This window comes from Adiantum capillus-veneris, chromosome 24 (genome assembly GCF_014529385.1).
Source record: "Adiantum capillus-veneris isolate H3 chromosome 24, ASM1452938v2, whole genome shotgun sequence".
NCBI classification, from domain to species: Eukaryota; Viridiplantae; Streptophyta; class Polypodiopsida; order Polypodiales; family Pteridaceae; genus Adiantum; species Adiantum capillus-veneris.
Genome location: NC_140954.1, coordinates 96,759,835 through 96,776,745, shown reverse-complemented (window position 1 = coordinate 96,776,745; position 16,911 = coordinate 96,759,835). Strand labels below are relative to the sequence as shown.

At 42.0% G+C, this 16,911-nt stretch overlaps 1 protein-coding gene across 1 annotated transcript in view; it reads right to left on the bottom strand.

Moving 5' to 3' along the window:
• Positions 1-6,856: 6,856 nt before the first annotated feature.
• The window catches only part of RH39, a 45,929-nt gene continuing 35,874 nt past the window's right edge, over positions 6,857-16,911 (bottom strand). The window contains exons 5-9 of the mRNA XM_086499121.1: positions 11,334-11,474; positions 10,856-10,998; positions 8,612-8,738; positions 7,938-7,986; positions 6,857-7,844 (exon numbers count right to left, since the gene is read on the bottom strand). Coding sequence (XP_086355247.1) covers positions 7,462-7,844; positions 7,938-7,986; positions 8,612-8,738; positions 10,856-10,998; positions 11,334-11,474 — 843 coding nt within the window. The 3' untranslated portion in view covers positions 6,857-7,461. The remainder of the gene's footprint in view (positions 7,845-7,937; positions 7,987-8,611; positions 8,739-10,855; positions 10,999-11,333; positions 11,475-16,911) is intronic.

Sequence of the window (16,911 nt, the reverse complement as noted above, 5' to 3'; positions counted from 1 at the left end):
TAGGGTACAGGGAAAAAGATATGTACGTAGATGCTAAGGAGTTGGGTAGCACCATACCCATTGTACATAAGCAAGCTTTCAATAAGTCAATAAAGAGCTCTATTTCCATGTACATGATTTTTGTTAAAGATTCTCAAAATGAACCTATTGTTTTAGCAAAAGAAGATATAAACAATCAAATTAAGGAATTAGAGTTATCCAATTTTCTCAAGGGATTCCAAGATGTTTTTATTGACGACATCCCTTGTGAACTACCTCCCAAAACAAGGAGATGATGACAATGAAATTGAACTTCTTCCAGGAAGCTCACCGCCTAATAAACATCCTTATCGAGTTTCTCAACCTCAACAAGAGAAGATTATGCGCAAGTGCATGAGTTGGTTGAGAAGGGCATGGTTAGGCCTAGCTCATCTCCATTTTGTTGACTATAGAGCACTAAATAGGATCACTATCAAAAATAGGTTTCTCGTCTTACAGCTAAAAATACCTATTTGATAAACTACAGGGATCGACCTACTTCAGTAGGATTGACCTAAAAAGTTTCTATCATCAAATAAGGATAGTTGATCAAGACATTGTAAAGACCGTTTGATGGAGAAGCTATTCAAGCCTTACCGAAACTTTATTGGGGTGCTCTTTAATTATATAATCATCTACTATAATTCATTAGACAAACACAAGCAACACATGCAGGTAATATTTCAACTTATACAAGAGAATAAACATTATATTAATCAAAAGAAAAGTGAGTTTTTCTTACAAGAGATTCAATATTTAGGTCACATTATCTCTCAAGATGGTATCCAAATGGATCCATGAAAATTAGAGGTCATAAAAGGATGGCCTAATCCAAGGAATCTGCATCAACTAAAAAGCTTTATTGGTATGTGTGCATACTATAGACGCTTCATAGAAAAGTTCTCCTCACAAATTGCATGACCATTACATGACCTAACAAAGATTTTACTTTAGGTATAAATGCTCCACCAAGGAGAACAATTCTTTCAAAAAGCTTATCTCTCAACTTGTGCTTACACTACCAGATCACTCAAAGCCATTTGAGGTCCAACGCGACGCCTGTGGTGATTGCCTTGGAGCTGTTTTGCTTCAAGAAGGGCACGCAATAGACTATGAAAGTTGAAGGCTTGACCCTGTTGAGCAAGCTCTAGGGATATATGAGAAGGAACTCTTAGCAGTTCTATATGCTCTCGACTCGTGGAAGCACTATTTATTGGGGATTCCTTTCATTCTGCAAACGGATCACCAAAGCCTTAAGTACTTCATGACGCAGACTAAGCTCTCCGACAAAGAAATGACGTGGGAAAATTTTCTTTCACAATTTCATTTGCATATTGCTCACATTGCTGGCAAGCATAAGCTAGTTTACTTACCCACTTTGCTGACACCATAGGTAGTTGTAACCATCATAAATGGTACTTCCTATTCCAATTATGCTATGTATGCTAGTTAATAGATTTTGTATGCCAGCTAGCAGAGTCTGTATGCCAGTTACATGCTATTAAGCTTACATTCTATTGTGTATGCTACTTAGCATACTTAGTTCTAATAATAAGCATACATGGTACTATGTATGCTACTTAGCATGCCCAATTATGCTTGTTAGCATACATGGTAATATACAAGACCAATTATGCTAGCTAGCATACATGGTACTTTGTATGCTAGCTAGCATACCCAGTTATGCTGTCATACAAAATGATTTTGTGTATGCTAGTTAGCATACATACTAATTACGATGTTTATGCTAGTTAACAGTTTCTGTATTCTAGCTAGCACAATCTATATGCTAGTTAGCATAGGGATATGGTGGCTAGCATATTGTGTTTAGTTAGTATGCTATTGTGTATACCCACTTATGCTATTTAGCATACCTACTTATGTTGGCTACCATATCCACTATGCTAACTAGTATACACAATAGCATACTAACTAAACACAATATGCTAGCCACCATATCCCTACCACAAAGCCAAAAATAATCCATGCATTTCTCCACATAATGAGTGGCAAGCTAAGTAAAACTTTGTGTGTGTGTGTGTTAATGTGTGTGTGTGTGTGTGTGTGTGTGTGTGTGTGTGTGTGTGTGTGTGTGTGTGTGTGTGTGTGTGAGAGAGAGAGAGAGAGAGAGAAAGAGAGAGAGAGAGAGAGAGAGAAGAAGAAGAGAGTTTTAACGTCGTAGGAAACTATCCCAAGAGACCTTAAAGATCTAGCGGATGAGGAGAGTTGAACTCAAGACCTGTTATTCAAGAGGGAAACGGCATAAGCAATCTACCACACTTGGGTAGATTGGTTATGCTATTTCCCTCTTGAATATAAGAGAGAGAGAGAGAGAGAGAGAGAGAGAGAGAGAGAGAGAGAGAGAGAGAGAAAGTCATCAATCTTTGTCTCAGCCATCACTTTTTTTTTTTGTCATCTCTCACACTGAATCTTCGAAATAATTGTGAACATTCATCAGGAACAAGAAGTGCAATTTTATTCATCATGTGTGTTGTTGGTAAGATGGAACTCCTTATTTCTGACAAAGATCTTCATAGTTTCCCATGCCGACAGCAGTGCTCGCCGATGGAAGATGATGTAGATGAGCAAAGTAGATATTTGGCGTAGTGGTTTAATCAAGCTAAGAAGCTATCCAACCCAAATCAGCCGGTGGAAGCATGTTTATCCACACAAATTAAAGGGGTTTATCGTCTACTGTATCAAGAAATGCATAAATCATTCCGCCAAACAAGTGTGCTATATGCAAAAACTATCTTGACTCTAAAATCCAATAACTTTCCAACTTGCCTTCAGTTACTAGTCTCTGCAAAGACACCATGATACATCAATACTTGTCACATTAGCAATTCGAGCTTTCAAGAACTCTCTCTCTCTCTCTCTCTCTCTCTCTCTCTCTCTCTCTCTCTCTCTCTCTCTCTCTCTGCGCTCAAAAGATTCATAGAAGCAGAAGATAGAGCTCAAGATGCATGGAAGACATCAACAAGGGGTTTGGAAGATGGAATCCAACGTACTTGCTTCATGGTGCATGAATAAACTTCCCTATACCACCAATGTATGATGGCGTGGAAAAAAACCCAACGGTCACACTTGTGTGTGTGTGTGTGTGTGTGTGTGTGTGTGTGTGTGTGTGTGTGTGTGTGTGTGTGTGTGTGTGTGTGTGTGTGTGATGAAACTCGCTATGCCCGTCGACTTCTGTAATCTAAAGTGAATGCAATTCTCTTGCTTCCTGATGCGCAAACGATGGAGGTGGAATTTATTGAAAATGAATTGCACTTGGGATTGATTGTTCTTGGCGGATGGCGTTCCCCTCGTTGGGACGAACTCATTGTGGAATTTTTCACCTCCTTCTAGGAGCCTGAGCCCTTGAAAGAGCCTTTGCTCTATATGATGAATGTTGCATGGCATAAGCAAAATTTGCCATTGTCTTGGAAAGAAAGCTTGTTGAAATTATTGCCCAAGCAGGCACTTTGCGAGCATTTTTCTCACTGGCAGCCGATTACCCTCATGCCGGTCGTATACAAAATTTTGGCTAAGATGATTGTGCATCGCATCAAGGAGTCACTTCTTGCAGGTATCCATCCTGCTCAATATGGATTCATCCCTCGTCGCCAGATCATGGATAATTTGGCAAATGTTTTGATTGGAATGGAATATGCCAAATATACCCAGCAAGATGTACTCATGATGCAGGTGGACATTGAAAAGGCCTTTGATACATTACAGTGGGATTTCATTGCTGATACAATGTGAGCCCTTGGATTTGCTTAGCCAATGTTGTATATTTATTGAATGCTCATGGTTTGTCATTTGGCCTTCTTGATGGTGACCTGACTGATCTTGGCCACTTGAGTGCTCTATCCCCTCAGCGCTTTATTGTATGCCATTTCCACCCACCCCTTGTTGTTGCATCTAGATCACTTGACTTCCGTTGGCCGTCTTCATGGATTGCAATTACCCTCTGGGAATGACTTTATTGGCCATGCTTATGCTCGTGACTCATTATTCATGCCTCGTAATAACCAGGATTATATGCGTGAGATTATGCAAGCTTTGGATACATTTGGGCTTGCGGCTGGCCTTAAGGTCAACTTCAGAAAATCCAAACTACTGCCTCTTCATGCATGCGACTTGCATCATCTTTTGTGGCCTGAAGAGATAATTGATTCGCATGTGATTGTCAGACACTTGGGGTATCCTATTGGGTGGAATGTCACCAATACCCAGCAAGTGGATTGGGTTATGCAACGCCTACATTTAAAATTGCACTATTGGAAATTGTCCACTTGGACGTTACATGTTCGGCTCTGTATTGTTCAGAGCGTAATGATGGCATATAGTTCTATTTGCCATTATTACATTGGCCTCCTCTTTGCCTTGCATCGCTTATGTCTGAGATTTTTTCTCATTTCTGGTGCATTGATTCCCGAAAGAAAGGCCTTCGTTTGTTATCTATAGAGAAACTTCGCACTCCGAAGCACCTTGGGGGGCTTAATATTATGGATCTTCGCAGCCTTCATTTGTTATCTATGGAGAAACTTTGCACCCTAAAGCGCTTTGGGAGGCTTAATATTTTGGATCTTCGCCGCCATGCTCTAGCGAGGAAGGCCATGTTGTTACCTACTCTTGATCAACAGTTTCAGCCATGGAAAATCATGATTGCGTCCCTGTGTCAGTCGGTCATTGGCAGACCTTCCTTTGGGAGATTGTATTTGGCAAGATGGATGGTCGTATTCCTGGTTGCTTGGTTACTTCTGCTTTAGTCATTGCTTGGAAAGTGGTGACAGCTCATCTTTCATGGCATGGCAGACAACAACCAGCTGGGAATTCTATATGCTTGGAAAGCATTCGCTGGAGTCGGGCATTCTCATTTTCTCTTGTTGACCGTTCGCCACATCAAGCATACTTTCTCTCTTGTCGAGGAATATGTACGGTGGATGATGTGGTTGACACGTATGGGAATATGCTTTCTTTCTCTCGAGTGGCTGAAGGCTTTTTCTTGGGTGTGCATTATCGCCAGATTTGGAAAGAACTTCAATTAATGATGGCTGCTTTCTTGCTTTTTCCGCCATTGGCCGATGGAAACCGTATGATAGATTGGACTTTAAGGGAAAAATCTTTTGATGCCATTTCTGCCAGCAACATTTATGCCTCTCTTCCGCGTGATTCTTGGATGGCTGATCATTGTAATGCGCTATGGTCGTTGCATAAATCTGATTTATGGTGGAGAAAGGCTCTTACTGCAATTTGGAAGAACCATTTGCCTCTGAAAGAACGTCTGTTTCTATGGCGCTGCTTGTTGGGAGTTATCCCTGTTGGAACTTTCCTTGGTGCGCGTCACATCGGCTATTCTTGCTGTATCAGATGTTCAACTTGTAAAGTGATTGTTATGCACCTGCTTTGGGATTGTCAAGTCACCACGGCCTTCCTTGCCTGCATATCATCATGTATGCGCCTTCAATTTCCCTCAGCGACTTTCCACAAATGGTTTTGGACTTTTGGCGTCCTCTCGACTTCCCTTCAACAATTTGCAACCTTCTTTGGGTCAAATTCTGGTCATTATGGTCTTTGTGGCACAAACGCAATCTTCGCATGTTCCATGAGCAAGAGGCGGATCTCTTCCCTTTTTTCAAGACATCACTTAGGCAATCCTTACATTTTGCCCTTGATGTTGGGGACATATCCCCCGATATCCTATAGCTATCCTATGTTTGCTTCTAGCCGCCGGAACACTTCTGTGTTCTTTCCTTTTGTATCTATCTTCCCGATGGGTTTTCCTCACTCTGAGATTTCCCATTTGTAAATAAATCAAATCAGATTAACAAAAAAATGTGTGTGTGTGTGTGTGTGTGTGTGTGTGTGTGTGTGTGTGTGGGGAGGGGGGGGGCAGGGGGGTTTTACATTTTGGGCTTATTGGACTCCATGACATCATCGCATTTGTTGCATGTTCTCTCAAGCTGATGGATATCCTTTTCAGTTTTTCAAGATTTCCCTTTAGCAATATTTGTGTTCTGCCTGGGAGGTTGATGACATCACTTCAAACATGCATCAGCTTTCCTATGAATGCTTCCTGCTTTTGCTGATGAACACTTATGTGTTCTTGCTTTTGTATATGATCTTTTCTATGGGTTTTCCTCGCCTTGAGGTTTCCCACTCGTAAATTAATCCCAAAGATTTACGAGAAAAAAAGCGTGTGTGTGTGTGTGTGTGTGTGTGTGTGTGTGTGAGAGAGAGAGAGAGAGAGAGAGAGAGAGAGAGAGAGAGAGAGATGTGGTAGGAACAATCCCAAGTCCTCAAAAATCTATCGGGCAAGCCTAAGGAAATTGAGATACAAGAGATGTATATTTAGGGAGACATTTTTTTACTGTCCTTGATGGTCAATGACACATGGGACCAAATGACAAGTGGCATGCTTTATGTTGAGTTGATCGATGGTTTAGATGCTCGAGGATTGTGGATATGAGTATAATAATTGAGGGTCAACTACGAGGTTGGGAGAGAAAGGTATGATGGAAATGATCCAGGCCAATAATTCAAGGGAAGCATCTTGAATGTGATCAAAAGCTAGCATTAAGGTAGGTCAAGATGCTTGTGAAAGGAAGTGGGAGCTAAGCTGGATCGTCCGCTATGGTGTGCAAACAAGAGGGTAGGCCCAAGCATGTATGGATGATTGTAGTCTCCTCTCTTAGAGAAGACCATGCTTTTGTGATTGGGGGCAATGCGTTTGGTGTAATGCATCACACACACACACACACACACACACTATGCACATTAAGCTTACATGCACTCACTACTAGCATGTCCTGGACCTGTCACTCCATGTTGAGTCTAGCCATGGGTATTCCCTTCTTCATAAGGCTTCCTTTGTTTCTTTTCTGTTACAACTTTGAAAAGGAAATGATACAATTTGAGCCACTATTTTTTCAGGACATGCAAAGTGTTTAGTACAGAACTAGTGTCAAAGTATCTGCAATACTTCCTTTGATTACATCTGCACCAACTGACCTAGATTGTTACTTCTCTAAGTAGAGAACCTCTAAAACTTAAGGGCTCCATCAGAAATACATTCAACAAGAGAGAGCTAATACAATCAAACACTTCGAAATGGAGAGCATCAACTGTTGCACCATCTAACCTTTCAACACGGTGACAAAAAACTGTTGCGCCGCCTCAACTTTCAACACAAGAGCAGGGCAGAAAGGTTGCCAGGGGAACAAAGTTGGGATCCATAATCAGCATCTTGGTGACACTTTGATCGATCTGCCCCTTCTCTAGGATTTTTTCTTTGTCAATCTGATATGCCTCCTGCTAGGATTTGCTCTAGATAAATTTTTATCTGACAAGGCAAACTTAGCATTTGCTCAGATAACTTTCAGGCCATGTCGCATCTTTCAGCCAGAATCGCACTGGACCCAACCACTGGGAGGAGAATTAGACTTCAATCAACTACCTCTTCCCTGCTACCTTCATGACCTTCTGACCAGTCCTACTACCCTTCTGGGAGTCTGGCTTTGAAACACCTACCCTGACAAGAGGCCCCTTCTTTCCTTTTGATACCACATGCCTGGTTCCTCTAGCATAAGGGTTCACAGTCACAGACGCTGGCCTCGTGCGGGAAGGATTTTTTGAAGATTTCCCTCCCAAAGACGCTACCTGCCTTTTTGCCCTTCCTTTCTCTGCCGTTTTTTTTTTTACAGGCTGCTTTCTCACCTCTGGTGTATCTTTTCTGAGTAAAGAGACACCCTCTAAAGTCTCCCCTTTATGAATTGCCTCCTCAATCAGCTCTGCAAGAGCTAAGCTTTTCTTGCTTACCAGGCTGGTGATTTTACCTACAAAATGTTGTACATGCAAATCTCATTTTTGAATTCAAAAGGCAAAGCCATCACCATGGAAGATGTGGCAAACACAGAGGAGAGACCCACCTTTGGCACCCATCCTTGCTGTTCGACCTGTTCGATGGAGGTAATCAATCTGCAAAACCGAGCCATTACAAGGAACCCTCAACAACATCCTAATGCAAATAAAAATCAACAAGACCTCCTCTGAAGCGAGCCTGGCACAAACTGGTCAATCTTACAAGAGGTGCATCACAAATCGGGACATATGCCATCGAGCATGTTGAGCTTCATACAACTAACAGAGGCCTAAAGAGATTGCATGCAATGCTTGTCCCATGGACAACATTCTGGAAACTTGAAAGGGTGCAGAAAACCTTTCAGGCTTTAAAATAAAAAATTAACCTAAATGCTGCCGGTATGCTTGAAGAAGGAGATGATTCTTAACAGGCCAAGTTGGGGAAGTTTGGAACATGAGCAGACCTTGACACAAACAACCACTATTTGAAGTCAATTGATCGTGCTTTTGGTTTACCAGATTTTTTTTCCTATAGAGGGAAGGGACTGCACTACGGTGAGTCTCATGCAAAATAGGGCACTATTTGAAGTCATTTGATCGTACTTTTGGTTTAGTGTACCAGATTTTTTTTCCTTAAGAGGGAAGGGACTGCACTGCAGTAAGTGTCACGCAAAATAGGGCACAAATATAGAAAACGCAGAGTATGCGCACTATCTATTAAGCAGAACGTAAAGATGCTTACAGAATTTAAAGGAAAGTCAAACATGATCACATGATCCACAACCAGATCTAATCCACGAGCAGCTAAATCTGTGCAAACCAAGGCTGGGCACTTCTCTTCAGTTCTGAATTTGTTCAAAACTTCTACCCTGCAAGAGCCATGCTAATATAAATGAAAGAGCAAGCTCAACATCCACGGAAAGAAGTTCAAATCTCAGCACTCTTATGCACCCTTTTAATGAGCTTAACATTAACTGCGTACTATTTAACTATTGTGAAAGTTGTAAACATTGACATTATCTAATACATCTGTATTTCTTGATGGAACAAGACCCCAATTGTCTGAACCCAGAAGGTTACCACTGCATTTCAAGTATGCACAGGCTTTTCACAACATGAATTCGATGCCTGATTTGCAGCTGTAGTCACATGTCTGCGCTGTTATAGTTTTGTCATATTAAAGGTATAAAAAAACTCAAAACACAAAAGGTGTGAAATAAGGACTACACAAGGAGGCAATTAGGCCAAGGATTCCACTCACCCCGGACCCATGAACAGGGAGCGAACAAAAAATTCCAGGAAGGGCCCACATAGAACTGACATGGAAGGGGAAGGCAATCAGGAGGTAGTCAACCAACTTTCCCAGCTCTCTGCTTTATCATCCTCTGCATAGTCACTGGAAGCTTTTGGCATAGTTCTCTTCTTGATAGCAGGAGGTGATTAGTCAAAACAATCTTTTGACAACTAAGTTCCTTCAAGCTCTGACAGACCCACATTTTACACCCCCATAAACTTACCTCTGCATTCCTTCACGATTAGGGATAACAGTTCATTAGTCCACTAACATATGATGAGTCAGACTCTGGGTCAGAAATTTTAATTTCAATGACAATGAAATCATCCACTTACACAAAGGCTATTGGATAAATTGGCCAGTACTGCCTCATCACACAATGGTCACCAAGCTGAGAGAGCTGTAATCAACTTCTGCTACTGCAAAAGAGGTGACAGTGCACTACAATTTCTGCAGAAAAAATTGTGGACACAGGAACTCAGCACACCAGTAGAAAAAAAGCTTGGTGGCCCTGGACAATCAATGTCAACACCCTATGGCTGTTTGTTTATTTCTTTGGCAACTGTATACGAAGTGCAGGCACCCGTGTGCACTGTCACTCACTTGTATTTATCTGTAAGTGCTACCATGTTCATCTGAAACTGAGAGCGAAATTTCCGACACCACATAAAGTCTTCTTCTTTAAAACTTGACTATTGAGCCAAAGAGAAAATTTCTTGCACATTTTTCCTTGCCTTCATCACATTCACAACAAAGGATAATGCTTTTGCTTCTGAGAACAAGAAAAATATCGACCTCTGATACCTCTAAAAAGAGGGTTAAATCCTAGATATGCATACTTTATGTACACCTTTCCTAACCATATGTAAATTCTAGTATTGAGGCCCCAATTCACTCTGCCATGGTGTTAAATATCACCACCTAGAACTTGTCAAGGTTCACACTGCACAAACAAATCTCTATTCTGTGCATAGCAACAACGGTATCCAAGTGCTTAGTGCCCAATAACTATGCACCCTCCATCTCCCTCTAAAAACTACTGTTCCAGCGATTTTGAAGGCTAGTGCTCCAGCTCTTAAGAAGCCTTTGCATGTAGCTCTATTAAATATGTGTGCCAACAAAGATGCCGATGTATCTAGGGTGTGACATAAATCGTTCATCCATCACACATTGCTCCTCAGATTGCGAGGCAATGATGGTTTGAATCTGCTAATGGCAAAGAAGTTGTAAGCATGGTCCTCTTGGTCGAGGACATCTAGCACGGTGAATGGCAATGGCATTGTCTAATTTCAGTCTTCTAGAGAGGCGTTTACCACAGGGTGAAGGGAAAGTGGAGGCTGTTGATGGAGCAGGCACTCCATTAGAAGAGCTTCAGGGGAACAGAACCCATCTCTGCCCCAAAAATCTCATGTGGTACTAATTACTTGCATCGAATCATAATTGCAATCATCAGCGCAAGCAGACTCTCCAAAAGCTGCCATGCGAGCACACACCCCCCCCCACCCCCCCCCCAAAAAAAAAAATGGCAAGTTCTCGGTGGCTTCTAACATTCTTTCCGTAATTCGTCAACATGATACTATAGCAGTGCAGCAGTTCCTTCTGTTCTTAATCATTGTCACATTTTGTGAAAAACAAAGATCCTTTACCATAGTGAAAATAACAAGAAGTTATTTAGCAGGTCAAAAAGCGAACCTTTCCTCAGCTGGAACAGCCCCATGATAATTGACAGTTGTAACACCATTTTCGTTCAGATAGTGGTCAACTGCACGGCATGAATTCAATGTATTACAAAAGACCATGACCCTTTCATTTTTGGCAAGGCTGGGCTCTAGAACCTGCAACAGAAACAATTAAATCAAATGCATTAACGTGTCGATTCCCAAAACCATCTCCTCTCTCCACGCGTGCATATATTTACTCGATTAACCTTGACTGCATAAGGGTGAGCTTATGCAGGCTCAGCCAATAAATAACCAAATGAGGTGTTGTGGAAAGTGTAACAAACAGGGTGATGTCAATTTGACATTCTTGAGATGCTGGACATAAAACATACATGAAGAAATCGTGTACATCAAACACATGAACACCTTAAGAGGTGGTGGAAGGGACTAACAAAGCATACATTCTTACACTGATGAGCATAAGAAAGTTCAGAAAAGTTGTGGCCAACCTGAAGAAGAGATTCTAACTTGTTTTCAGTACCAGCCAGTTTGATAAATCCATGCCGAGCAGTAGAGACTTTCTTGTGCAGAGTGGAAGTTTGAATATGCTTAATGCCTGGAAACTCATCATCTAGCAATGTCTGCACAGCCTGTAGCATCCACCATACCCAGAAGCTTCAGATCAGACATAAACAATTTACTTGACTATTTATACCAACTTTGAAACCGGCCCGTAGGGCGGTAGACTTTGGCTTTCACCCAAAACTTTACTTTAGACCCTGTAACTGGAATTGACACTTCAAACACACACGGCTTGGAAGCTAGAGCGGTCCAAGCAAATGCCAACAACCTGTTGGCCCCAAAGACTGGCACCCCTTACGGTATTTCTTTATTCTTATCAAAAAGCAAATAAAAAACTGCGATTTTCCTACGAGCTGTGTTTCAGCCCTGTTTATGCCCGATTTCGACAACATGACTGTATTAGGAAACCTCACAGGTAAAATCCCCATGCAATGGATGACTTTCCCGGCGGTGCATACAGACACTTTACAAAACCTGGCGAGAATCTGCAGCACGCTGAATTCTCTGTTTTCTGCCCTGAAATTGCGCCAAATCACCTTTTCAACGATCCCCTCGCTTTCCCTGACCTCCTGGGGGTATTAGAGACCGATTAGGGCCGAAACCTTAAACCTGCAAGTTTACACATCAGGTTGTAATTTCCTGTTTTGGGCTCCGTCTGCAAGCCAAACGCATCCGTAGCGAGCCCTTGTGAAAGGCCAGAGGGAGGATAGACATGCTCATAGCCACCCAACCTGCTTTTATATATGCCGCTGGCCCTTTGGCTCTTAGCTACATATAGCCCCTGTACCACATGTGTATCCGGAATTGACCCTTGGCCTTGGCCCATCCTACCTTAGGCCTGACATTACTCCCCTCTTGGAGAATGTGCCTTTCGTCCTCGAAAACAAGAGGTGGTGATACACTAATGTTTTCCACAGTGGCATCCTTTCTGGATTCAACTGATTGCTTGATTGGAACACGGTTCAGTAGGAGGTCCAATGAAACCAAGACGAACATCTTAATTTTTCACATTGTTGTCCATTTACAACCATCTTATGTTACCGGCTCCTATCCAACATAGTGTGTAGACTCCATTTAGAACGCACATGAGCATGCTAAACGAGTTATCACAATAAAGATGTACCCGAAAGAGTACCTCTTTCACTTTCCATGAAAGCAACGGGCTGACGTAACTTATCAGCAAAATATAAGTCCTTGACTTGTTCTCAATTTTCAGTAGAAAACAACCCCACCATAACTAGTGTTCAAGGTTAAGAACCTGAATTATGCATGAAGAGACTAAACCTAGTCACAAACATGCTTTAACTTATGGTAAGCAAACTCCAAATAGAGCAATAAATGTGTACTAACTGGATTGTTTGGTGCTAATGTACACACTTTGCATATCCTTTAGCACAAGATTACACTTTGAATCTGCCTATCCTCTTTGGATACTGACAGTATTGAGGTATGTTTCCCCACGATTTATCGACAATCTTCCCAAATGACTGGTAAACAGGGATCACAATGTCGTACAACATTGTTGAGGAATCAACAATGTCCGGAATAACCATCTTGGTTAACTTGAAAGATCCACAAGCACCCAAACTGAGCCATGACCTCTATGGGTAATTGGTAGATCCAAAGTAATCTCATAGAGATATTGCATATAGAGTGCAAAATGCTTCATAGCACTAATGTGATGGATATGCATGTCGCTCCAAATGAGCCTTTGCTAAACACTAAGGCCCATAACACCTAGTGTACATGCATTTAGCAAAAAACACATCCGTATCTGTATATACATGATCATTCTTGCCAATACGGATGGCGAATGTGATGCTCCTAGCACATATTAAAAAAGAATGTAAATAGTTATGACAAGAAACTAAATACTTGCTACGGCGATCATTTGCAAGCCTTGCTAAAACGTTTGAACCATAATAAAAGGGGAAACATTAATCACTTCTAGGTACAAACAATGAAACCTTTTCATTAACAACTCATAGCCTTTCTATATGCATAAACAACCATCCATTAATGTTGTTTAGCAGCACTTGTACGTTTAACAAGTCATTCTGAGTATCCGACAATTTCTGGCCACTGGAACTGTTCCTGATACGACGTGCTGAAAACGGTCGTATAAACGGATTTGATCGGCACTTAGGGACTTTGTCGTGACACATAATTGAAATAGTGGGCGCGAGTGTCAGTTCCAAAGACTCATATGTCTCATGTAAGGGTGTTTGAAAAAAGAACATCCTTCAAGTATGATATGTACTTGTGCGTGGAGATAACTGCAAACACTCTACGACAGGAGTGAGAGGACCCTCATTAGCCTTGCTCCACAATGGCTAAACCGAAATCCTTGAGTTCCTAGACCATGTTGTATCCCATGTGACATCATGTGCCAAATAAACCCTACAAGTGGGTCTATAACTGCATAATGCAGAAACTTATTTTGAACACTACAGCCCAAATTTCTTGGCTCTTACCTGACCTTGTCATCTCGCTTCACTTATTCGTAGCAAAAGGCCAAATTTCCCGCCGGCAAAGGCCTAGGAACACTAATTGAAAATTAGTGAAATGCAAGTAGTATTGCACATGTAACCTTGGGTGTTGCCCTTGCAATCCAAACCCCTTGGTTAATATCAACATTGTCAAAACCCTTGGTTAAAACTTGGCAGGCTGCTGAACTAGCAGCCGGCCCTTGGCCCATGTCCGTAACCCCCCTTGGGTTTGCCCGTGGCATTACATTACTTTTGAAATTGAAACTTGTCCACTACCCCTTGGTAGTTTGTGGGCTTCTTTCCTTGACCCCAAAATTGTACTCATATAGGTACTCTTAGTGCTAATAGGAGCTCCACTGAAATTGGAGTCATATTCACAACTAGATCTTTTTCACACCCAAAAATCCATAATCTTGGGTTTTTGTGAACATTCGTGTTGTCGGAAATGTTGGCTTCATCTATACACCTTGGTAGAGATAAGTCCTTAAGAGTTTAAGACGTTCAAAAACTCAACTTGACTTTCACACTTTAAGTGTGTAGTGCTAAAATAATGCTCGAAAAATCACTATTGGCAAGACTCTTGCTTGTCCATTATAATCAATGGGTACGCAACTTAATAGAATTGTTTGATCTCTGATGGATTACAAACAGATGGCTCTTAGTCATTCCAATATGGCAATAGATGGCTCTGAGCCCTTTTTGTTACCGTATTGACATAGAAAGATTTCAAAAAAATCATGCGTAGTTTCACCTTTTCCGCATAGAAGTTAGAGAGAGAGAGAGAGAGAGAGAGAGAGAGAGATGATGATGATGTTGTATTATCGTCCGCGGGGGGCCAAAATGACCCATGGGACCCATAAGAGTTACAAGCGGTCTCCCCTCCTCTAGGCGAGAGAGGGGGTGTCATGGGTGTCTTGTAGTAGTAGTGTGTGGAGCTCGAGTATTCGGGCAAAGTACATGCCTAGAATGGTTGGAGAGGGTTGCGTGCGGCTAAGGAGGTCCTCTAAAGTGGTGCATCCTTGTATGAGGGGTCCAAAATCCCCTCGTATATGCGCGTAGGCATGACATTCTAATGCTACATGTTCTTCGGTTTCTGGTTTCCCCATATCACAATTATGACATAACCTCTTCTTCTCATCAATGTGTTGCCACCCTCTTGTTTCAATTCTTAGCATGTGCGATCTCGTACGCATTTGTGTAATGGCTCTCCGTGCTCGCCACGGCATGGGTGTTCGGATATGGGTTTGCGCCAGGGGAAGTGAGACCTTGTAATTCTCTCAATATTGCGGGTTGATATACCTGCAATAGTATACAAATTTGGACTTGTACCTGGCTGCTTTCCACTTCTCATGTAGCGCATCAAGGATGTCTATATCAAAATTCAGCAAAGCATCAGCTTCTCCCCCCTTGGGTATCTGCATAGTTATGTATTTGTCCACCTTCCACTTCGCAAACCATCTCTTGATATCCTGTACCCAGCTTGATGCAACGATTTTGCTTTTGTATGTTTTTTGAAGTAGACACCCCTCTTTCCATGCGATGTGTGGGAGACGGTGTGTGGGCATAGATTGTATCTTGAGAAGATATTTCGATCGGTTTCCTGCCTGTTTCTAGTAGTAGCACCGAGTATGGAGTGGTGTTTTTTATCCCCATATGTCTACATAAAAACCGTTTTTGTATCTTCTCAATGTCATTCCATGTGTGAGCTGAAATACTTCCTCCCCATACCTCAACTCCGAAGAGTACGGTTTGCACAACACATGTGTCAAAAATGATGGACTTGAGCTCCCATCTTTGCGTAGTACTTTGATGGCACATGTTTTCAAATTGGTAGTATTTCGCCTTCCCCGCATCTATCCTTTTTTGTGCGTGCTTCCCCCATGCATGGTTGGAAGGTATATCAATGCCAAGGTATTTAAACCTGTCCACGACCTCAAGTTCGCGTCCGTTGTACATGATAATGGGCTGATTCCCTGTGTGATGTGTCTTGATGACCATGACTTTGGTTTTTGTGACATTGACGGCGAGTCCACTAGTCTTGCAAAAGTCGGACACTGCATTCATCATTTTCTGTAGTGTATTTGCATGATGCGAGAGTAGGACAACATCGTCTACGTATATGAGAAGTAAGAGGATGACGGTTCCAATCTGTGGCATGTCTACCTCCTCTTTCATGCATTGTGTTATAACCTCTTCTAGTTGGTCTATGCATAGCCCAAAGAGTGTTGGCGAGAGTGGGCAGCCCTGTTTAACCCCCATGTTACTCATGAATTCTCGAGAGTACCCTTCTTGGGTCTTGATTTTACATCTAACCTCGCGGTACATATGTGCCACTGCTCTACGAAGGTAGGTAGGTACCCCGAGCCTTTTCATTCGAGCCCATAGATTAGCTCTCGGAATTGTGTCAAAAGCTTTCTAGAAATCTACGAAGCAACAATACATTGTTTGGCCCTTTAGCCTACATTTCTCTGTTATGACTCTGAGAGTAATGAGGTGGTCAATAGTGCTATGCTTAGGTCTAAAGCCAGCCTGCCCTATCGCTCGCTTGTTGTTGTTTTCAGCCCACTTGCTCATTTCCTGTTCCACCATACTTCCAAGCAATTTGTTCATGCATGCCCCAATCATGATCATGCGGTAGTTTGATGGCTGATTTCTGTCCCCACCTTTGTACAAAGCTTTTATCCAATTTTCTTGCCAATGACGAGGTATACCATGTGCGACCGCTTGGTTGAGTAAGACATGTAGCCATTTTTGCATCGTCGGGCCTGCCCATTTAAGCATCTCCGAACATATATGTAACGTATCCGGTGCTTTCCCACTGCCCATCTTTTTGAGACTTTTTGCAATGATCTCCGCATCAAAGGTTTGCGCTAAAATGCATCCCTCTACTTCACCCATGTGGGTTGCATTTTCTTTCATGTAGAGTGACTCCACATACATTTGAAGCTCTTCTTGGTCGAAATTCCCCATCACATCCGTACGCTTGCCTTTGATACTTTTCCATGCTCTCTTCGGA